The 23,483-nt window shown below is 42.6% G+C and overlaps 1 protein-coding gene and 1 non-coding gene across 2 annotated transcripts in view; one reads left to right on the top strand and one right to left on the bottom strand.

Moving 5' to 3' along the window:
- The window catches only part of Pdcd1lg2 (programmed cell death 1 ligand 2), a 38,078-nt gene extending 30,659 nt beyond the window's left edge, over positions 1-7,419 (top strand). Inside the window, exon 5 of the mRNA XM_051199960.1 lies at positions 7,298-7,419. Coding sequence (XP_051055917.1) covers positions 7,298-7,334 — 37 coding nt within the window. The 3' untranslated portion in view covers positions 7,335-7,419. The remainder of the gene's footprint in view (positions 1-7,297) is intronic.
- On the bottom strand, positions 4,109-4,249 carry LOC127233590 (small nucleolar RNA SNORA42/SNORA80 family). Its single transcript, XR_007835487.1, has one exon. It is a non-coding gene; the product is annotated as a small nucleolar RNA SNORA42/SNORA80 family (small nucleolar RNA).
- Positions 7,420-23,483: the final 16,064 nt, after the last annotated feature.

The raw sequence follows: 23,483 nt of genomic DNA, 5'->3' as shown, positions 1-23,483 counted from the left end.
TTGGTTTTTTTGTTTGTTTGTTTGTTTGTTTGTTTTGTTTTGTTTGCAGGAGCACGGTGGAAGTTGTTTAAAGAAAGGTCAATATATAAGTAACTACACCACAACAACCATTAACTGCCAACAGCCCCTCAGAAGGATGTGGGCATCGCAGATTCCTCTCTTACCCATGATGAGATTTGACAGGACCAGTCTTGTGCAGGTCTTGAGTGGATGGATAAACATATTATAGTGGGTTCATGAGTACAGTGGCTGTGTCAGTCTTTGTGTTGAGTATCTCCCCACCTTCTGTCCCTTACATCCTTTCCTCCCCCCTCTCCATAATGTTCTCTAATATATATATATCTCACCATTTAAGGCAGAATGTTCCATCATTGCTTACTTTTGGACTTCGGCCAGTTATGCGATTCTGAAGTGCATATAGACACTGAGTCTATTTGTTGGTAAGCATGCCAGACCTGCTCTGACTGGTGTAATAGCCAGCTGTGGCCATTTGAGTTTAGGGCTTAGTAGCCATATTTAAAGAAATCACACATGGTAGCTAGAGGCTACAATATGGGACACTGCAGATACCCAATATTACCACCACTGCAGGAAATCCTATTCTTATTCATGGTTCTGTGACAAATCTAAACTTTTCTTTTAATTATGAGTTTTGCCCAAGGCAGGGAACGGTGCCCTTATTTTCCCCATGAAGGAACTGAGACTCAGAAAAGCCATGTGATCTCTCGAAATCACACAACGTAGACTCAAATGCAGTCCCATAGGCCTGTCAGACTCTAAAACTTGTGACATTTTCATAATAAAACAGTTTAATAAAAGATTATCATTCTGGGTGGTATTATCCATAGGAAGGAAGAACAAGTCTTAATCTAAAGAATTGAATGGGTTGTCATTCATATGTTGGGCCCATCATAAAGTCAGAGTCCCATATCAATTACCTGCTACAGAGTTTAGATTTATAGAATTTATTAAATCATGGGTAGTTTAAATGAATGGGGATTCCAAAAGGAAACCTTGGCAAATGGTGTCTGAACATGAAAGGACCAATAGTCAATTCAAAAGTAAATGTATAGTGAATCTGAGGTGTTTGTCAGTATTTACCAATGCTATATCACATAATTTCATGACAACATGGTTCTGAACATGCAGCAAAATCCCGCTGCACTGTGCATGATGTCATACAATGCCACACCAAGGAATACTGTAGAAACACCTTTCATCTGATTTGAGAGTACCGTGTGTTATGATTTGCAGTGTTATGACTTATTGTACATACAGAGCTTTATTATTTTACTAAAATATAATGCTTTGGTTACAAAAATGTCACTTTATTTCATTTTTCAAGACAGTCTCATTATTTAGCTCTAGCTGTCCTGGAACTCACTGTGTAGGCCTAGCTACCTTGGATCTCACTGAGATCTGCCTGCCTTTGCTGGAATTGGAAGTGTGTACCACTACATGCCACACAAACCACTTTTAATATTTTTCTACCATCTATCCTCAGCAGATATCAAACTTATGTAACTTTACATTTAGTTGCATTTAATATTTTGTTTCTTAAAACTTCATTGTTGGCTAGCATTTCATTCAAAACTTAATAAATGAATTTTGGTTTGCTATTAGGACAGAATTTCCAGCAATTTCTGAAATAGTCCTAGATATACTTCTGCTAACTTGTGCTGTATATTTATGTGTTGGTGTTCTGCACATTGATAATTATAAACACAACCGAGTCATTAGTATACAAATTTTCTTTCATCTTTAATGAATGGTAAAATTACATATGCACAAAGAATTGCTTTTAAATAAGTTTATTATCGATTGTCAATAAATGCAAGATTTCTGTAGTTATCAGCCCCCCCCACACACACACACAGAGATAATTGCATACATGCATACAAATTGCTTTGTGGAAAGGAGGTTAAAGATGTAAAAAGTTTGGAACAAGTCTTCAGATTTTAAAAAGTATGTTTCCCAAACTCTGGGCAACAACAGGTTTGTGTGTGTATGTCACATGTGTGTGTTCAATTTTCAAAGTGTTGTTGATACTTTCATAATATACTATGTAAATTGGATTCTTAAAAACTGTAATGGAAAGCCAAGTATAGTGATTGATGCATGCCTTTAATCCCATGCTCGGGAAGCTAAGGAAGGAGAATTTCTAGCTTGAGATCAGCTGGGGCTACATAGTAAGTTTGTGGTTTATATGTAATGGAAAAAACACAACGACGTAGTTCCAACTTGTATTTGTATTTTATTTTATCCATGTGTATGTGAGTGTGTGTATGTGTGTGTGTGTGTGTGTGCTGTGTGTATGTACATACATGTACATGCATGACAAGGGCACATATGTATGTCTGAGTGTAGTATACAGATTATCAATCTTGGGTACCATTCCTTGTGAGCCATATACCTTGTTTTCTCCACACAATGTACAGCTGGCCACTGAGCCCCAGGGATACTTTGTCTTTCAAGTATATGCTACCACACTCGGCTTTTTACACAGATGCTGCGGATCAAGCTTAAGTTGTCATGCTTGGGCATCAATTGTTTCCCTATGTTGTCTTCTTACACCCCCCCCCCATTTTTATTAGTAAAACAAATATAACACATTTCCATAACAGAAATGATGTTTATAAAAGTTTCTAAGTTTTAGACTCAAAACTATTAACTAGCAGTTGTCCAGCTAACACCAGCCCAAGGACCAGATCTTGGGTGGTCCTAGAGGACCGAGTCAGAACTTTTTAAGAATCTAAACCAAAAGCCAATGATTTTGGTTTCTGGTTGCCTCAGGCCCATGGAGAACAGTAGCATGACCTCTGGCAGTAGGGTGGTGCTATCCCTGGGCTTTTGGTCCTGGGTTTTATAAGGTTGTTTGAACAAGCTGTGGGAAGCAAGTTAAGAAGTAGCACCCATGTATGACCTCTGCATCAGCTCCTGTCTCCACAGTCCTGCCCTGTTTGACTTCCTGTTTTGACTTCCTTCGTTGATGAACAGCAATGCTGAAGTGTAAGCCAAACAAACCCTCTCCTCCCCGACTGGCTTTTTGGTAATTCTGTTTCATTGCAGCAATAGAAACCCTAACTAGGACAGAAAGGAACTCAAACATGGTAGGAACCTAGAGGCATGAGTTGATGCAGACACCATGGAGTGGAGCTGCTCACTAGCCTGCTCCCTATGGCTTGCTGAGTTTGCTTTCATATAGAACCCAGGACTACCAGCCCAGAGATGGCACCACTCAAAATGGACTGAGACCTCCCCCATTGATCACTAAGTAAGAAAATGTGTTATAGCTGATCTTATGGAAACATTTTCCCAATTAAGATTCCCTCCTTCCAGGTAACTCTAGTTTGTCAGGTTGACATAAAACCATCTAGTAGAGAGCCCATCAAGGAGGAAGAAACAGATTGTAAGAGCCAGAGGTTGGGAAGGACAGGCACAAAACAGTTTCTTCTGGACATTGATGGGACAGCTATGGCTACCTGCAAAAGCTGGAGCATCCTTAACATTCCAGCATGGAGCAAAGAGGGTCTCATGAGCCCCCACACCTATCTGAGTTGTTGACAGTTGATGTCTTCTCGGGGAGGGAAAATCCATTTTCTTTAAGAATGTAGCTCCTGGTAAGTTGACCGTGCTCCAGTAGATGGTTCCATGTCCTGAGTCAATGGGCAGCACACATGAAGACACAGAGTTGGAAGGATTTGTGGGGATATGGGTGAATACTGGAGAGTATGGGGAGATTAATACAATCAAAATCCGTCCTAGGCATTTATGAAATCCACAAAGAACTAATAAACCTATTTTTAAAGTGAAAAAGGAGGAGTAATACAGAAACTAGACATTTCTGGGATTTTTGCTTTGCAGACAATGAATTCTACCACCACAGTACAGAAGTGAACAGAATGATGAGTAAACATGGTTTTGCTTTTCTTTCTCACCTATTTCTCTATCTCAGTTTGAGTTAGAAAATTCAAGTATCCCCTGATATCCATGGGAACTGGTTCTAGCCTCACTTAAATTAGTGAATCCTTGTATCCCTTTGGTAAAATGGCCCAATATTTGCAGATATACTATATGCACCTGCACATAGGCTTGAAATCATTTTTTTCACTGTGTGACCTGCTTCAGTGCCAACAGCCTATAGGTACAGAGGCCGGGCAATGGTTAGGAGCCAGTTTGGTCCAGCGTGGGACATTATGAGATACCCGGGGGGGGGGAGGACAAGCGTGCCATAAATCCAAAACTGTGCATGTTGAAAACATTTTGATTACTTAAAATACCTATTACAGGGCAAATGCTTTGTAGATAGTAGTTATGTTGTATTATTTACTGAACAAAAGGGTGTATTGTTTACTTTTCTCAGTGTAGCAACCAATTGCCAGACAAGAAGCAACTTAAGGGAAAGGTCTATTTTGGACCATGGTTTGAGAGGCTATATAGTCCATCATGGAAGGGAAGGCATGGCAGCAGTCATCTTCACGGCAGTGAGAGCTTGCACCTCAGTTCCATAGGAAGTGACTGTGGAACGGGATGTAGGATAGGAACCAGCTATTTACCTCAAGGCCAAACCCTAGTAACCTACTTCCCCATGCTAACTCCCACTTCATTAAAGGTCTACATCTTCCAGAACTGCATCACCAGCCGGGGACCATGTATTCAAACACAGGAGCCTCAGGGGATGTGGAACACAGAGATACGGAGGGACAACAGTATCCATGGTTGTGCTAATTCATTCGTGAAAGTCGAATAGGATCCGTGTACACAGAAGCTTTCTAACTGGTAGCAGTTCTACTAAGCTTGCTCTTGCAATTGTACTTCGCTCCATGTCTTTGATGGAGAGCAAAGATAGCATCCATTTCAAGCCTGGAGCAATCCTGCCATTCTTTGCTCTGTCTGTATCCTTAAATTCTCATAGATGATATACCGAGTGGGAAGTCTGTAATGGTCAAGTTAGAAACACAGTCAAAATTTGCTAGTGAGACAGTAACTCGGCTGAGGTACAAGTGACTGAGGGTTTATGGCCAACAGTGCAAATATGTTGTGGTGCTGAGCTTGGAGTATTGCCGGGCTAATGAGGCCTCTCGAAGAGGGTGGCAGGCTCACAGCTGGAATCGGTGACTGGGAAGGGATGCATTGTGGACATCAGAAGGGGGGGTAACAGATTCCTGCAGGCTGGTGGAATGGAGGGTGTAGGGTTTGGGAAGCAGCTTCTGGTAGACCTGGGTCATGTGAGACAATAGGATGTCTAGTTTGCTTCAGTAAAAAGCCACTTCTTTTGTGGGCTAGACATGATATAGTGTGACACTTGAGTTGAACAAAATGATAGAGGAGAATCAAACTTCAAAATACCTTTGTGTCAGAAACTCGGGATATTCATGCTACTTGGTTTAGAAGTCTAGTGTGGCAAGCATCACAATTCCAAAGCCACGGGTTGTGAAACCTTTGGCTCAACCGCAAGATATGGCAATCGTCAGCACACATGTGATGGAAAAGAGTTATCGCGGGCCCTCAGCCCTTTCCCCAGGCCTACCCACAACTGGCCTGAAAGCCATTACTGAGGGCCCACACCCAGGGCGCAGAGCCAGGCAATAAATGCAGCATAGGGCAGCATAGGCTTGATTACTCAGCTCGAGTCAGCAATTAGATTTGCTTGACTCAACAGTTTCCCGCCAGCCTTGGAAAGCCTGATTAAATATCTGTTTCTTCAGACATGGGAATCCCAATTCCTATAAATGGATTCTTGACCCAGAAGCACCTGCTTGTGTAGGTCCTACAGGCTCAGTGTCTTTTGTGAGCCTAGCCTTTAAGGGTTGAGCTATCCTTCCAACCCAGCTCAGTGTCTTTCTATAAGTGACTCCTTCACTTCCTCGGGACAGAAGAAATGGGATAGGCCTGAGAGCAGAGGTGAGAAACTCCGATTTCCAGGCAGCCGGTGGTGAAATGGAAGGAGGGTGGTAACTAGATAGGAGTGAGGACGGTGGCCAACTGGAGAGTAGCCTGCTACTCAGCTCGAACTTGTCACTGACAAGATGGGAACGCAGATGTTTATGTAATGTCTGCTAGTTAGTAAAAAGTAGGTGAAAAGAATTTTAACTGCCAAATTAGCCAAATCAGATACACCCAGACGGGACCCATTTGCAGCTTCTGGGCTAGTGGTGAAATACCAACAGCCAGCCTTAAAATGTGGGTCATTGAGGCAGACGCAAGTATCTGCGAACTCAAAGGACATACATATAAAGACTTGTTCAGTCTCCTGAATGCCTTGCCCTCTTGCATGCCCACATGCTCTGCAGTCTTAGAATGTCTTTGTTGAGTCAACAGTATCGTGAGGATTTTGTAACGAATATTTATCCACATAACCGGAAAAGCCTCAATCCTTCCTTTCTGTCATGCAAAATAAAGCAACTAGGAAAAGAGAAGAGATAACCGGGGAAGCTGGTCCCTGCTGTTGGGGTCCAGGGTCTCCCTGGGGTGGAGGAGGGGAGAGTGAGAGGCAAACATAGGGAGAGTCATGTTAAAGCTTTGGCACCCATGATGGTGGGGACAGTGAGACTGGGCTTGGTAGAATAGGCCAGCAGACGACTTTTCACATTACAATCTCCGGGCAGAGTGTCTTCATCTCTGGGAACTGGGTTTGTTCTTAAGCCCTCACTTGATTGGAAGGAACCTACACTTCAGAACATAATCTGCTTAAAATTTACCTGACACTACATGTTAATTACATCCATGAAGTGCATGGCAACATCTAGACTGTCACTGGATAAGACAATGGGTTGGTGTAGCCTATCCAAGTTGATAGAACAAATTAAACCAAGAGATGAGGAAACAGTCTTGACCATGCACTTGGTCAAGTGCATGGAGTAAGTCAGCTGGTTGGAACTGCCAGAGTCTTTAAAAACAGAAGTAAAGGATGTGGGAATGGTTCCATGGTTAAGACATCCTTGCAGAGAATCTAAGTTTGGTTCCCAGCATTTATGTTGAGCAACTCATAACTGCCTGTAATTCCAGCTCCAGGGCATCTGACACACTATGAAATGTTTCATCAGCGTGCAGCTGTCTGTGATCCATACAATGGTGGGGTGGGGTGGGGGAGCTCTTGCAATAGTGCTGGGAAGAATTTTGGACTGGGACAATCAATGGTAGAGAGAGTGGAGTGAATGGCTTTGAGTCATGATGGGTTAGTTATCTAGATTTTTTAAAAAGTTGTTTCTCCCTCCAGTCTATCCTGAGAGGTTATGTATGCTCCAATCAGAACAGTGCTTTCTTTATTTTCCTGTTTGTGGTCTCTTCTTCCCAGATCTGGACCTGTGGCCTTGGGAGTTGGGATCATCTGATGGGACACTCACAAGAGGCTCTGGACACTGGGTGAGGATTCCCTTGGCCTACAGAACCTGCCATTTGCACTTCCATGAGGAGCCTGCCAGACAGACTGACGGCCTCTGTGGTCCCAAGACTCCATCCAAACCAGCACAACCGCACTTTGAAACATCAGTCCTAGGATCCTGGATGCAGAGAGGGACTGAGCCCTCCTGGCCACCAGCCCGAGAGCACAAAGAATTGTTTTCCCCTGGCTTTCCATGGGAAGACATGGAAATTTCCAGTTACTAAAACAGATTGTCATAAAGTTATGTATATCCATCATTTCCTCTGGGGGCTGGAAACTCCAGACAGTTTTGTGTAAAAAAAAAAAAAAAAAATCAAAACTGGTGGGTTTGAAGCTTCCTAGAATCCTGGCAGCCTCTGAAATCCTAATTAACAGGAGGAAACAGTTATGAAGATTTTTAAGTACACAACCACGAAATAAGACTTTGTTTAGACTTCTCTTTTCTAAAAGGTCTGAGTCACAAGGCATTTGTTTTAACCTGTAATGTCACAATGTTTGCTAGTGTTTTATCTTTCAACTACATCTTTCCTTAAAACAAAGTGCTACAGAGTTTTGCTGTTGTTGTTTTTCAGTGGTATCACTCTAAGGGAAAACAGCATGCCAAAGTGTTGTGCCTTCAGGGATTTCAGATGTGTAACTGTCATGCCCTGTTCCCCAAGCTAAGCCAATTACCCTAGCATTCTGTGTAATTTTACAGTGAACCTTCTAGTAGCTCTTTCCACAGCTGTGATGTGGTGATGTCATTAGCTAGGACATTTGATGATGGGCATTCTGGAAGGCCTTTTAGATCTCCTTTTGCTCAAATTACACACAGGTGCTACAATTGGTCTGTATGCTAGGACCATGAAGCTCAGTGAATTTACTAACCAGCAAATTTATCCAAATGTACACATGAGCGACTGTGACAACTGTAGGTCAGTGAGCCTGAAGCAAGTTCTTTACCCAGTGTTTAGACTGAATTTGCAGTTAATGGGATAAAAAAATTTAAAGGTGCTATTTAGATTATGCATCTGTAGCAGGGTTTCTCAGACTACCAACCCCCAAATCATGTCATGGAGACTTAATATTAGTTAAGTCTCAGCCTTAGTTTAGGCTTGTTTCTGGCTAGCTTTACAAAAACAAACAAACAAAAAATGTAAATTAACCCGTTTCTTTTCATCTGTCTTTTACCTCGAGGCTTTTTTTCCTTTCTTTCATTCTGCATGTCCTACTTTCCTGCTTCCTCCATGTCTGTCTGGATGGCTGATGCCTGGCTGGACCCTGGCATGTCCTTTTCCTTTCTCCTGTTTCCCTGTCTCCAGCCTAGATTCCTTCTACTTATGTTCTCTGCCTGCCAGCCCCACCATTCCCTCTATTGCCTGTTCCGACTTTTTACTAGACTAACCAGATGCCGTAGATGAAACAGCAACACTTCGTTATGTAACAGCCCACAACATAAACAAATGTAACACGTCTTTACATAGTTAAAGTAACATTCCACAACCTGCATCTTTCTCTATCATCCTCTGCCTGCACAGAACAGAGAATGCCTGAGAAGGACAAATCTCTGTGGTGTATTTAGATGCCTTTTGCAGCAAAGTGGGTCTCTCACTGCTTCCATGCCAAAGCCTAAGATTCCTGTTGGGGAAGCAGACCCTCCCAGTACCAGAGAGAAGGGCAGACAAAAACAAAACAAAACAAAAAACCCTTTCTGGTTATACAGACCCACTTATGTGATTGGCAGGCAGGCTGAATCCTGATTGGCAATCAGCGGTAAGTGGTTTGTTTGCTTTATTAGGAATCAGCGATATAATGGATTTTGACAAAAATATTGCCATCTTTGGCCCTTGCTGGGGCTGTTTTCTAGCATATCAAATAGAGAAAGGTCATCTAGAACCAATATCCTAAAATCCCAAAAGGCCACAAGATAGTGTGTGCAGTGTGTAAACTGTTTTACACTGTGACCTCTCACATCAATCCCTAAGATTTACCAAATACTTACTGGGTGCCTGATACTAGGAAGCATTTTACACTCACCATTGAAGTGACTTCTCTCAAGATCCTCTGAAAAGGGAACTATTAACGATGTCACTCCTGGGCAAGGATCCCAGAGTCCAGAGAGGTTAGACAGTCTGGCCAGAACTAACTGCTTTGTTGAGAAGAAAGTGAGCAAGGGCATCAAGCCCATATTTATTGTAGCCTTTAATGTGCCCGGGTTTCCCTGGATGGGACTCAAGGTGGACTTTTGACGCTTGCATATGCCCAGTGGCATTTTGACTGATGAAGGATTAATTTCATGCCAACTCTTCCTGGGGAGATGCAAGAGATATGTGTAGGGGAAGTCCAGGTTTGGGGGCCCCAGGCTTAACAATTTAAGTCTTTAGACCCATCAGCTGACCTCCTTAAGCATTAATTTTCCTATCTAAAAATTGAGTAGTAAACAAATGGTGCTTATTGATTCCTTTACCAGGCACTATTATGTGTGGTGTGTGATGAATACTTGGTAAACATGTGTCAGTGTGAATCCCCCATTCAGGCATTACCAGCTGGCTTATCAGCAGCACAGCATTCAGGCATTACCAGCTGGCTTATCAGCAGCAGCATTCAGGCTTTATCAGCTGATTTATCATCAGCACAGCATTCAGGCATTACCAGCTGACTTATCAACAGTACAGCAGTCAGGCATTATGAGCAGATTTATCAGAAGCAGATTTCTCCTAGTCCCACTCCTAAAGAAACTTCCAGCCTAAACATGTTGCATGGGCTTTCCAGTCCGAAGAACTGCAACACAGGCCTCAACGTTCAAAGTGCCTACTGGTCCTTGTGTGTCTTACATGGTCTCCTCCACCCACAATACCTCATTTCTGACACCTCAAATTTTCCTGGAAAAAGTCCATGATTACCTGTCCTAGGAGATATATTCTTTGTAATTTTCCTCCAACTGATTGTGATACGTCTTTCCTTAAGGCACAAATCTCTCTCTCTCTCTCTCTCTCTCTCTCTCTCTCTCTCTCTCTCTCTCTCTCTCTCTCCCACTCAAGAAGCATGTGCATGGTTTTAGTTTTGAATTAAGAGGACTAGAGCACACATTTTATCTCTCCCAGCTTGGACTCCTGGAAGGCAGAGAAAGTATAGACCCTTCCCACTCCCATAGTACCTTGTAGGATATAGGTATTTCGTACAGGATTGACTCTTTGCATCTTTATATACTGAGGATAGAATTATACTCATTAGTCTAACTTTTTATGACTTTAATGTGATTTGTTAAAAAGTAAATAATGACAATTTCCAAGTAATTAAAATATAACTATGTCATTCCTGCCCTTCCGTTTCTTCCCTCCAACCCCTACACTCGTTCTCAAATCAATGACTTCTTTGAATGTTATTGTTACTTATGTACACACATAAATATATAATATTTATAAATATATGTATACACATAAATATATACATGCCAACTTCCTGGGTCTCTTAAGTGTTGTGTTTTTATGCATTCAAAGTTGACCACTCGGTATTGGATACTCAGTTAGGGGCTCATCACTGGAAGATGCAACCTCTCCTCTCAGAAGTTAGTAGTTGTCTGTAGTTCTTTTTCTAGGACTAGTGACCTATGAGACTTCCCCCTTCCATGTTAGCAAGTCTAATTGGTGATGCCATTGTTCAGGTCTTGCTAAGGCAGCCATATTGTTGAAGTATCCTGGATGTAGCTTCCCAGTCATTGCTGGGAGACACAACTGCATAGCAGACTTCCTGGTCTTGCCACCCTACTATTGCCTCTTTCAGGACATTCCTTGAGCTTTACATGTAAGAGTTCTATTGTATATGTGTGTATCCATTAGGCCTGGGCACCCGTGATCAGTATATCTCTGCATATATAAAAGAAATTAAAATTTTCTTTAAGGTTTAAATTTTTTATACGTGTAAAAATTTAAACCTTAAAGATTTTCTAATTGCCTTTATGTGTGCAGAAATATGGATATGCTTGTATATATATGACCTCCATATCTGGGCCATGGCATGTGTTTTTCACGCGCGCGCGCGCACACACACACACACACACACACACACACACACACACACACACACGGAATGAGGTTGAAGCAGACACTCCCAAACTGCATGACAGAGCACAGAGCAAATCTTCATATTAAAAGTCACTGTCCCTCTGCATGTCTTTTATTACGTTTAAAGTGACTGTGAACCAAGTATTTTCCTTGGAAATTCTAGAGCATTCCCTAAGTTCTATTCTTACACATTCAATTTCTGCTTGAATTGTGAGGTTCTGTGCTATCGCTTTCCTGGAGGTGGTGACCTCAGCAGGGATTTGTAGAGAAGGTGAACTGCTTTCTATTTGCATTGCTACTCATACTTTCCCACTGCTGGTATGCTTAAAGCTTCACTTTGCCAATATAACAGGCTAAAGCAATGATACCTTTAGGTTTTCCTGTTTTGGTCACCCTTGGCCTTGCTCCTAAACAACCATTCTTCCTGTGGCCACCATTAGAATCTGCATCTAATAGCCTCTTCCCTTCCCTGCTCAATCTCTTGCTCAGTGTTTTATATACTCTATAACTGAATCATTTCTATATCTTGTTTAGCTCTTAAGCTATAACGTCTTCACCTATATATGGACATCATAAGAATAACACCCCTCTCACTGGACTGTCAGATGAAAATTATGTATAACTGATTTTTTTTAAAAAACTTTCTGAGAAATGTGTATCCCTTTCTTTAACAAATATGAATTGAGAATGAATAAATTATGTAAATTTTGAACAACATTTTGTGTCAGTTTTCTATGACATTTACGCTAAAACTTACCTCATAAAGTAGTAGTTTTCGGATCTAGACAGTTCAGTTGTATCTGATTTGCTTTTGTATTATATGGCTCTAGATTCTTAACTGTTTTAGACCAAAATCTTTGAACAATTATATTTTAAATTATTTTTATTAGTTGTGATATATCTCACTAAAATATCCTCTGACTCATACCAATGTTGGGATAGAGGAAGAAGCAAGGTTCTCAGTTGTGGTAAGACACATCTGGTTTCTAGTCTGTAATTCAAGGTAGGCTTTATAGATGACATAGCTCTTGGTTCTTAGAGGCATGCCCCATCAGAGATTCTTGTGGGTAAGAAAATTCTGAGCGCTAGTCTGGTATCTTCTCTTCTCCTCCTCATCTACACTGTGATGAGGAAATCCAACTCCGAGGTGATGCTTCCCACCTGCCAGACTATGCTTGGAAGTGTTATAGTTTGCCGAGACTCACCTCACAAATGTGGTTCTCAGGGCTTCAGAGAAGGCATTACTCTCTAGTCCCTGCAGGACTCAGGGGGTGAGGCAAGATATATAATTATACATGATCAATTTTCCATTAGTCTTCTCTCCCTGAATCTGTAAAATCCTCCCATAGACCATGTGGTGAGTTAATGTCACTGCATGTAGCTTACTGTTAGTCCATCTTCCAACCAAGAAACTAAAACCTTTCCCAGATGCACAAGCTGATATATTTGTTTCACAGCTTTTGCTGTGTTACAAGCTGCCCCAAACTTAGGGACCTAAAGCAATTAGTGATATTTTATGATTTTCTGGGTTAACAATTTGGACTGTATGATGTATTTTATTTTCCTTTTTGTAATTTTTTTTTTCCAAGACAGTGTTTCTCTGGGTAGCCCTGGCTATCCTGGAACTATCTCTAGTAGACTAAGGTGGCTTTGAACTCACAAGGATCTGCCTGCCTCTGCCTCTGCCTCCCCATTTCTGGGATTAAAGGCATGTACCACACTGCCTGGATTTTTATGCTATTTTTAATTATTTTCTATGTATGGGTGTTTTGCCTGAATGTCTGTGCACCACATGTATGCAGTGTCCTTGGAGATGCAGTGTCCTTGGAGAGGGTGCTGGATTCCCCTGGAACTGGAATTTTAAATGGTTGTGAGCCAATTTGTAGTGCTGGGGATAGTACCTGGGTCCTCTGGGGATAGAACCTGGGTCCTCTGGAAGAGCAGCCAGTGCTTTCAACCACTGAGCCATCACTCCAAACCCAGCCACACCACATTTCCTAATGTCTCTTTGGTCAAAGAAAGCACACAGGCATGCCAGATTTCAGTGTAAAGAGATGATATGAACCATGATATTCCGTAGGAATACTGCAACAGTCTAAAATGTTGAATCCAAAGAATCCAGGAAGTGACAGTCAGGGCTCCATCCAATGCTAGTATCTGTAGTCTTAATCAAATACCTTTAGAATCCACTCCACATGTAATATTCTGTTTATTCCAATATAAATTTTAAAAAATGTGATTCTCTTGGAATATGAGTCTTTTCCTTCCACCTAGACTCAACTCCTGTTCCTCCAAATGAGGCGGTACATTGCACTGGGGCTTATGGGGAATGGGGACACCCCCTGGGAGGTCATTGATCATATGTGGTTATACAGGGTTTTAAGCAAGGGAAAGTTAGTGTCAGCAGACAGGAAAGTGGGACTTCTTTCATTATGAAAAGGAGTTCAGGGACGAGCCCCATCAAATGTCCCCATTCCTAGCCTGGGTCCTGCTCCATGACCCTGTTCTCCACTGACTTGTCAGTCCCTGAATGCTTAGTTTGCTTCTGAGTTGTCAGCCATATTTAGTTATTCCTGCAACCAGAAGGAGTGGGAGATATTTTTAGAGCCAACTTAGAACCCCGACTGGTGCTGTGCCTGTGGTTTTAGGGGAAACCTGTGAGCTTAAGCAGCCACCTCTCCTCTCATCCCTTATCGCCATGTTTACTAGAATAATGCTCAAATATAACAGCTACTCAGTCCAAAATCCTACTTCTCCATCAGATCCCTCCTCTCAGGTCTCAGGAACTCTACGGTATTGTTGATATTTTGGCTCATAATACTTTGGGCTTTTTTTTAAATAAACAAAACAAAACAAAAAAAAAACAAAAAACAAAACAAAAAACACCTTTTTGCTTTTCTATTATGTTTTCCAATTTTGTGTTTTTATGGTTTTGTAGTGTGTGTGTGTGTGTGTGTGTGTGTGTGTGTGTGTGTGTGCGTGCCTGTGTGTGTGTGTGTGTGTGTGCGCGCGCGCGTGTGTGCGAGCATGTGTTTCTCGTGTTTTTTTCTCTTTCCTGTTTCTTTCCTTTGTTTTATTTTGGATTGCTGCCTTGTTTATTGGCTTGGTTGTTTTTTAAAGAGAAAGGCAGTGTGGAGTTGGATGGGTGGGGAGGTGGGGAAGATCTGGGAGGACATGAGGGAGGGGAAACTGTGATCAGAATATATTGAATGAAAGAAAAAAAAACTATTTTCAACAATTTTAAAAAGGTAAGGCTGGAGCTGGCATGGTGGCATGTGTCTGCAATCCCAGCACTTAGGAAGCCAAGGCGCATGAACCCCTTGAGTTGGAAGCTTTTCTGAGCTACGATTTGAAAGCCAATCGCAAAACAAAAACAGCTCATATACAAAAGATGAATTATGCATTTATGCAAATGAATAACCTAGAGGTGCAATGGATCCTAACAAATGCCCTCGGGAGTCAAGCTCTGGCCGGCTACCGTCTATTCATTCTGCTTCTGCACTGTTGCTGTTGTTGTGTTGTTTTGTTTTGTTCTTAGAAACAGAATTTTTCTGTGTAACTCCAGCTGTCCTGGAACGTGCTCTGTACACCAGGCTGACCTTGAACTCACAGAGATCCGCCTGCCTCTGCCTCCCAAGTACTGGGATTGAAGGCGTGCACCACCACCACCCAGTTCAGTGTGTCCTCTATGATCACAAGATGATTGTCTGTAGTTAATAGAACCCTCTATGTTCAAACCCACGGGCTCTCTCCCTCTGGAACCAGAGGTCAAAATAAACCCTTTTTCCCTGAGTTGCTTTTTTGTGTTTATTTTTATCTCGGCAATAGAAAAGTAACTAGTACTTCTCTGGGGTCACAGGTAAATGTAGCCCTGTGGTCCACTGGCTGTTAAGACAGAGATGCTCAACAATCAGAGAAGCCTTTAAGCTGATATGTTGGACGTTCCAAGTGCATCTGTGGACATTTGCAAAAATGTGTAGGGAAAGCTGTCGGGAGTTCTGATAGTTTCTGCGCTGCTGTAGCAAAAGCCACAGAAAGAAGGAATTGTCTATCCTGACTCATAGTTCAAGGGGACAATCCACCATGACATGGTGACAGGGATCTGCAGGAACTGGTTGCATTGCATCAGTTGTCAGGGAGCAAAAAGAGACTAGTGCTCATACCCAGATAGCTTTCTCCTTTTCTATTGCAAATAATTTTCCTGAAGTACTCTGATCACGGTTTCTCCTCCCTCATCTCCTCCTAGATCCTCCCCACCTCCCCACCCACCCAATCCCATGACTTCCTTTTCTCTCTCTTTAGAAAACACACGGTCGAATTAAAACAAAACAAAACAAAAAAAAACAGAATAAAGCAAAGTAAAAGGGCAGAGGCGGGAAAGAGAAAAAAGAGCATCAGAAACATAGATACACACATACACACTCACACATATACAATTCCTAAGAACATGCAATCAGAAAACAGAAAAGCAAAAGACAAGTAAAAGCATTAAAGAGACAGAACACACCACTGAGTTTGTTTCCTACTGGCCCTCTATGGCTGGGCATCTGGCCTGCCCTGAAGTTGGTTTATATGCCCAAGGAGACGCCATTAGAGAAAACTAATACTCCACTGCCAGAGGCTGTGAGTTGGAGATCGCTTCTATGTTAGGATGGGAGATCATATCCACTTCTCAGTGCCCGGGGCCATACCAGGCTTGGACCTGTGCAGGCAGGCCCTGTGCATGCTGCCGCGGTGTCCACACGTTCATATGTGCAATAACCCTGTTGTATCTGGAAGACACTTTTCCTTGGTGGCCCCCATCTCCACTGGTTCTTGCAGTCTTTGTACCTCCTCCTCAGCATAGCTCTCCCAGCCATGACCAGAGGGGTCAGTGCTCTCGTTTTTTGATGTATGCAGTCTGAAACCCCAGCCCATGGAGAAGTGCTGCCCACATTTAAAATGGGTCTTCCCACCTCAGTTACCTTAACCTAGACGCTTCCTCACTCATGTGTTCAGAGGCTTGTCTCTTTGATGAGTCTAAATCCTGCCAGATTGTCAATCAATATTAACCACCAAAGGAGGAAAAACTACCACTATCATCCTAAACCCCTGGGTAGCAGTATTTCTGCTTCAGACAAATGATCATAGGCTCAGGGGTGGGTGTGCCTTTCCTGACAGTGTGTCTCTTTCCTTTCACAGGATACGCATGTGTTCATGTGCAGGAAGGGTTTGGACTTTTCCATGGCTGGGCGTGAAACATTAGATTGTCCATGCCATGCACCCAGTATCTAGCACAAAAGTTGATCAAATTAATCATTATAGCTGTCATCCATTCCAGTGTCTATTGTTAGTTGGTTTTATGAAAGTAGGCCTCATGTAGCCCAGACTGGCCTTGATCTCCTCCTGATTCTCTTTCTTCCTCCTGCCACGTGCTAGGGTGACAGACCTGCATTACCACACTTAGTCATTGACCTAATAACCTCACAGGTGTTTGATGACTCTGACCTCACAATTTAGAGACATACGGACTCTTAAGGTCCTTATTTTGTACATAAGCAAATTATGTTTAATTAAAGTTTAATTAAATTGTTTCTGTTACCCAGCTAGCAAATGACATAGCCTTTTATGTCTTAAGATTCTTCAGCCAACTATGATAAGAAGAGGCCTAGACATCCTAGATGTATCACAAAGAGCCCTCATAATAATGGCATTTTGTGATTACATCTCTGACGGATTATCTATAACTACCTGTGCGGTAACTAGAAGCAAGAATTGATTTTTTAAGCTCATTTTCATAATCACAGAACCAAAAACAAGGATTGACATTTACAAAATACTTTAAAAATAGTATGCATGGGGTCTAGAGAAAAGAAGGGAAGAAGGAAAAATGTGTCAGTGAATCTCAGGCACAACCCTGGATCCACACACTCCTGTCAGATCCACCCCTCCAGTGGCGGAGGAATGTTATCAGGTTCACACAGCTTAATGGAGCCAGCCATGGCCATCAGTCCAGCCATCTCCACTGCCTTTCACCCTCTCCTGATGCAGAGTAGTACTGAGGAGTTTTATTTTCATAATCCAGACAGGTAACCTAATTTCCAGTTGACTATGACTAACCGTTTTTCTTTTCTTTGTTGAGTGTGTGTGTGTGTGTGTGTGTGTGTGTGTGGTGTGTGCATTATGTAGGTGTGTGGGTGCATGTACACATATGTGTAGAGGCCTGAGATTGACGTTAAGTGTGTTCCTTGACTGTTCACTTATGTACTGAGGCAGGGCCCCTTGCTGACTCCTGAGCTTGTTGTGTTGGCTAATCTAGCTAGCCAGCATGCACCTACTGCCCCTCCAGCTTGCTGGGATTGCAGGATGGCTACCGTACCCACCTGGTTTTTACATTGGTTTTGAGGTTCTGAATTCTGTTGCTTACTCTTTGGGACAAGCACTTTACCCACCAAGCCATCTCCACAGTCCCTGATGGCTAAGCTTATCAACTTGATTATACTGAAATGTTTGAAACTGGGACACTAGTAAAGTTTACTCATGTATGTATCTGTAAGGTCACATCCAGAGAGAATTCTATAAGTGGGGAAGACCTGTGCTGGATGTGGACAGCACCACACCATCCTATATACTGAGGGGCCTTGTAAACGTGGGATGGGGAGAGACCTGAAGAATGGACTCATCCTCAAACTCATGCCCACCCCCATTCTGCTTCCTTCCCTCCTTGTTGGATGTCTGTGCCCTCTCTGCCATACCACACCCTTCTTGCCAGGATGACTGACAATCTCAAACAGTGAGGCAGAATAAATCTCTCCTTTCTTAAGTGTTTTGTCAGATATCTTGTCACAGAGAAGGCTAATTAATACACTAACAGAATATCTTCTGTTGACCTTTGGGACAAGATGGCAGGATGCTTCCTGCTCAGTTCTGTTTGCCCTGGAAAACTGACCTCTGGGTTACAATAGCTGCAGGAAGTAGAGAGGAAGCAACCAGGTCCAGAATGGTTTATCTGCAGAGACAGACAGGGAAAACAATAACATTGTTTGTCAAGTCAGGAAGCACTTTAATATTCAGTTCCCCTCATTCCAAAATCCCAAACTGAAATGACTAACTTACAAAGTAATTTAAAATTTAAACAATACAAAGTTGTTAAGACCAAATTTAAAAAGGAGTTGTTTCCCTTCTTACACTGGCTAAGACGTTTCTAAATTATAACACACAATAAATATATACACTAAATATGTTAATATACTAGACCACATTCAAAACTGGTAGTATCATAAATTGTTAATGGTGGAATAAATTCTCACAATGCAGCATTCATAGTACTTATAGTGTGGAGGCCAGACCATTTGTCCTACAGTTTGCTCAAGTAATTCTACTGCTTGGAACCTTTCTAAGGAAATAATACAAAGTATTGAAGAAGCGAAGGCACAGAGAGGTCCTCTCTCTCTCTTTCTCTCTGTCTCTCCTCTCTCTCTCTCTGTCTCTCTCTCTCTCTCTCGTGTATGTGTGTGTGTGTGTGTGTGTGTGTGTGTGCGTGAGCAAGTGCACACGCGAGCTTTGTTACATTGAATGAAATGGGCAAAATAAAAAACTTTTACTTAGATTACTCAAGGTTAATGGTTCTACTTAGAAATACTATTGCAGGAATTCTTCTAAAGAAAAGAAGTAGAACAGAGGGGGAAGAACATGCTTTAGTTATAACATGCTTTCATTACAGTATTTGACCCCAGACTGGAAATTACCTGTCAAGCACAATGGAAATAGTTTAGTCATAGTGAGTTGTGCTTGCATTACAGGTCACTGTCTTACCATGGAAACGTGGAAATGTCAGGCACTAAAACTACATAGAAATATGCAGTAATTGTTGGATGTCATTTTAAGTCTTTGTGTATTGAACACTTATTGTGAAGTCAGCACACAATATGCATGTATTTCTTCATCTTATAGGGCCCTACGGGAGAAGAGGGTTCAAGCCTTACGCAGATGAAAAAAATGGAGACTAAGCTGCCAAGTAACTTTCCCAAGTTTTCACACTTAGGAGAGCAAAAAGTTCAGATAAAAGACAAAAGTGCTGTGTGTGCAGGAGGGGTGTGTATGAAAGAAGGGTCGGGGGATGGATGGAGCAATGGTTCAGTGGTCTTACAACTAACTACACCTTAGCACTATTTTGGGTTCAATGCCAAGCCCAATAACTAACATAAGAAAAAGGCTGTAGCTGGGCATTGGTGGCACTTGCCTTTAGTCCCAGCACTCGGCAGGAAGAGGCAGGAGGCTCTCTGTGAGTTCAAGTCCAGCCTGGTCTACAGAGCTAGTTCCAGGACAGGCTCCAAAGCTACGTAGAGAAACCCTATCTTGAAAAAAAAAAGAAAGAAAGAAAACAACAAAAACAAAAAACAAAGAAAGGAAGGAAGGAAGAAAAGAAAAGGGCTGGAAAGGGGTACACTGACTACCAAGAGGGTTCTGTTCACATGTAAGGCTGTATATGTCCTCCTAGAGAAGCAGATGCACATAATCCCTTATAATGCAGACGTTGGCCTTTATGCAAACTCTCATTTCTCTAGAATATGTTCTCTAAAGAGGCCTGGCCACTGAAATGCTGTGGTATTCAAAGACAACAAAATCACCTCTGCAACGTTATTATTGGTAAGATATTTCTCTGTCATTTCTTTACAATGATGGCAATTCCTCCATAAAATCCTTCTGTAAAGATTGGAGGGGGTACTAAAAATCTCATATCCCATTCATTTTTCTTTCCTTCCTTCCCTTTGCTGTCTCAGCTGTGTCAAAAGAATAGTAACACTGCATAGCTTTGCCCATGCCAGGAGACTATGAGCTATATTTATTTTACTACATACTTCCCATACCTGAGAGGTTAAAAAAAATGGACCCTTTAAATATATATTAAAATTTTAACATTTTAAACTTAAGCATTATTTTAAAAATATGTTAAAATTTAGAATTTCCTTGCCTACCTATTAAAAACTCAGAAGGCCATAGATACACTGGAGTTTTGGCAAAATTTTTATATGTTCAACATGTGTTTCCCTTATGTCAGGTGCAAACTTTCACCTATGTTTTTATGAAAATCTAAAGAGAAACTAAAAGGCAAGCTGGCCAAGTGAAAGTCTGAGCAGGCACCGGGCTTGCCAGCAGCATCCTGCCAGCCTCGGGAGATGTCACAAGGGCCAGAGCACATACGCATGACTGAGCTGTGGCTGAGCACATGAGGCACATGTGACAGGAGCAGTTGTATGCATCGGTTCCAAGTAACGCTTGGGGAAGTTGTCGTCAAGACCCATCCCATGGCAGATTCATGCCTGGGGAGTAAAAGGGGCCTTTCCAAAGACACAGAGACTTTTGTTGTGTGGTTTTGAATGAAGAGAACAGAAAGACGACGTCCACGGGTGACTGCTATATAGTGGGGGTGATGTTTAAGGGCTGTCAGGGGGTGGGATGCAGGCTGAGAGGGACAGGTCAAAGCCAGGTCAACAGAGCTTTTATTTTCAACTGATCATCAGTGTGACAATGGGCATCTTGGCAGCGCTCTACCCTTTCGAGGTATATGGGGTACACCGAGTCCCCAGGGCCTATTACCGTCTATCTTGTGGTTTGAATCCTCTTCAGCTATGTGTTCTGAAGAATACAAAGCACTGCATTAGGGATGTCTCACACTGAGGACTTCAAAACAAACTAGAGAATTGCATCACACACTGAGAAAGTTATATAAAAACCAAGGTTGCATGCAGTTGCATGTCTGGTGAATGGAAATAGACTCCAAGGAATTCAAAACAGATGGGGGAGCTCCTCATGGGAGTCAGTAACACAAGAAGCAGGGAGGAAATGAGAAATGTGCTGAGCCTGGAGGCTTTCGGGGATGTGTGCAGAGCAAGTATCGAGAGCCGGATTGGTACTCCAAAAACTCACCCAGCCGCATCCCTGGCCATTCCGGGTGGTCACAGGCAGAAGTGCCAGAGAAGCATCTCAGAAATGCCTTGCTGAGGCAAGAGTTACTCTTGTTGTTGATTGTGAAGGTCTCTGAGGAACCCAGAGGAGAGACAAGTCCCAGAGCAATGGTCAGGGAAGCAGGGACCACTCAGGGTGTGTGGGAAAGTGGACATTTAATCCAGTTCTGTCTGTTACAATGGTGTAGCCACAGCCCTGGGTACTTGATGGAACTCAGCCCTGATGGAACTCAGCCCTGAGCACTTGCCTTTACATTACACATTGTATTTTATTTGACCTGCCTCTCTTCCCATGTGTTGGTATAACTGTCCATCTGTTTGTCCATTTTGGGACAAAAGCAGATGAAGGTGCAGAAGAGAGAGTTTGGTGTGTGTGTGTGTGTGTGTGTGTGTGTGTGTGTGTGTGTGTAGGGGGTGGCATTTACTTTCTTCTTTCATTTTAGTCCCAGCTTCTAGGGAACTGAGTGCCCTGACATTTATCTGATCATGTCAGGGTTAGGGAAGGACCATGGTGAAATTCTGAGCTTGGTTTTGAGGCACTAACTAGGGGCTGGGACAGGGAGACGGATAACTGCTTCAAACAAGCACACCTCTGAGCAGACTCAGACAGCCCAGAAAAGGGAGAAGCTGTGTGAGTGTGTCAGGAAGTGTGTACATATGCCCCAGCTTTCCCTCTGCACACTTCCCTATTCCTGTCTTTCTGCCTCACCATGCACTTGGGGATTGTTTCTTTTAAGCTTTCAAAACTGTTTTAGGTTTCTTTGCTTGGTTTTGTTTTTGTTTTTGTTTTTGTGAGACAAGGTTTCTTTGGAACCTGTCCTGGAACTAACTCTTTAGACCAGGCTGGCCTCGAACTCACAGAGATCCGCCTGACTCAGCCTCCTGAGTGCTGGGACTAAAGGTGTGCGACACCAATGCCCAGCCTGTTTCAGGTTTTAAGACATTCTTTAGTTCTATTCCTTATCTCTACTAGAGCCGTGTTATGTGAGTCCTTGGGGAAGGGGCCATGTTTTTACTGAGGCAGACACCAGAACTATTCTAGGAAATAAGCATGGGAAAATCAGTCTGGTGTCCTTTTTCTTTTACCAAACCATTTGTTGGATGCTAAACAAAGTAGTAAACAGCATGGATCCAGAGACAGTTCACAGCATCTCTGTCATGAGGGGCTTAGGTCCACTGATGAGTATTCTCACAAGCAGAGACAGAGAAAGAGAGGTTCACTTCAACACACAGCTTCTAGATGTGCCAGCAAGATGAACCTATTCTGTGTTCCTTTTCCACATGCTCTGACCCTGAGTAAATGCTTTGGTCACCAAGAAAAGTGGCCAGAAATAGCTACCAAAGCACCAAAATCCCACAGATGCAAGTGGTGCTCCAGAAGTTTGTTGGGAGCTGTGTGGCCTAGTTTCGCCAGCATATGAGTGCTTGTCCAATGGGTCTCCATGAGGCAGAGCCAGTAGGAGACAGTCTCTCACTAGCTAGAACTGGTAGCCCTTGGGACAGCATAGAGTGTTGCTGAGACTAAGTGGCTTGCACACTCCCTTCCCTCTCAAAATACTGATGATTCTCTTGGAGGTTTGTCAGCCATGCGTGGGACTGATAAGGTTAATGGGCACAGGTAAGTAAGCAACACAGGGGACATTAGCTGTGTCTCTCAATTCTGGGAAAGAACATTAAGAACAGTGAGGCAAAATGGAAGAGTGACTGAAAGTTTGCCCGTTATAAAGAGGCTTAGACTCTTTTGTAGGACAAGGGAACAGTTGGAGAAAATATAAGCTAACTGTATGCAAGCAGCTTATAGAAAACCACCCCTGCTTCTGTAAATACGCTTTGTGAAGTTTTGGATGATATTGCTGTTTTTGAGACCGTGTGCCTATGTCTGTCACCTTTGTTTGTTTAACTTTCACTGGTCCTTTATGGATTGCACATCATGCACTCTGACCCCACTTATCTCCCTACCCCCTTGCATCCACCCTCTGCCCTAGTAATCTTCCCCACAAAACCAAACCAAATTTAAAAGAAAAAAAAACAAATAAAACCAAGAAACAAAACAAGGAGAGAGAGAGAGAGAGCGAGAACGAGAGCGAGAGAGCGAGAGAGCGAGAGAGA

This window comes from Phodopus roborovskii, unplaced genomic scaffold (assembly GCF_943737965.1).
Source record: "Phodopus roborovskii unplaced genomic scaffold, PHOROB, whole genome shotgun sequence".
Taxonomy (NCBI): domain Eukaryota; kingdom Metazoa; phylum Chordata; class Mammalia; order Rodentia; family Cricetidae; genus Phodopus; species Phodopus roborovskii.
Note: the sequence above shows the minus strand (reverse complement) of the source record. Positions and strands in the feature narration are given on the sequence as shown.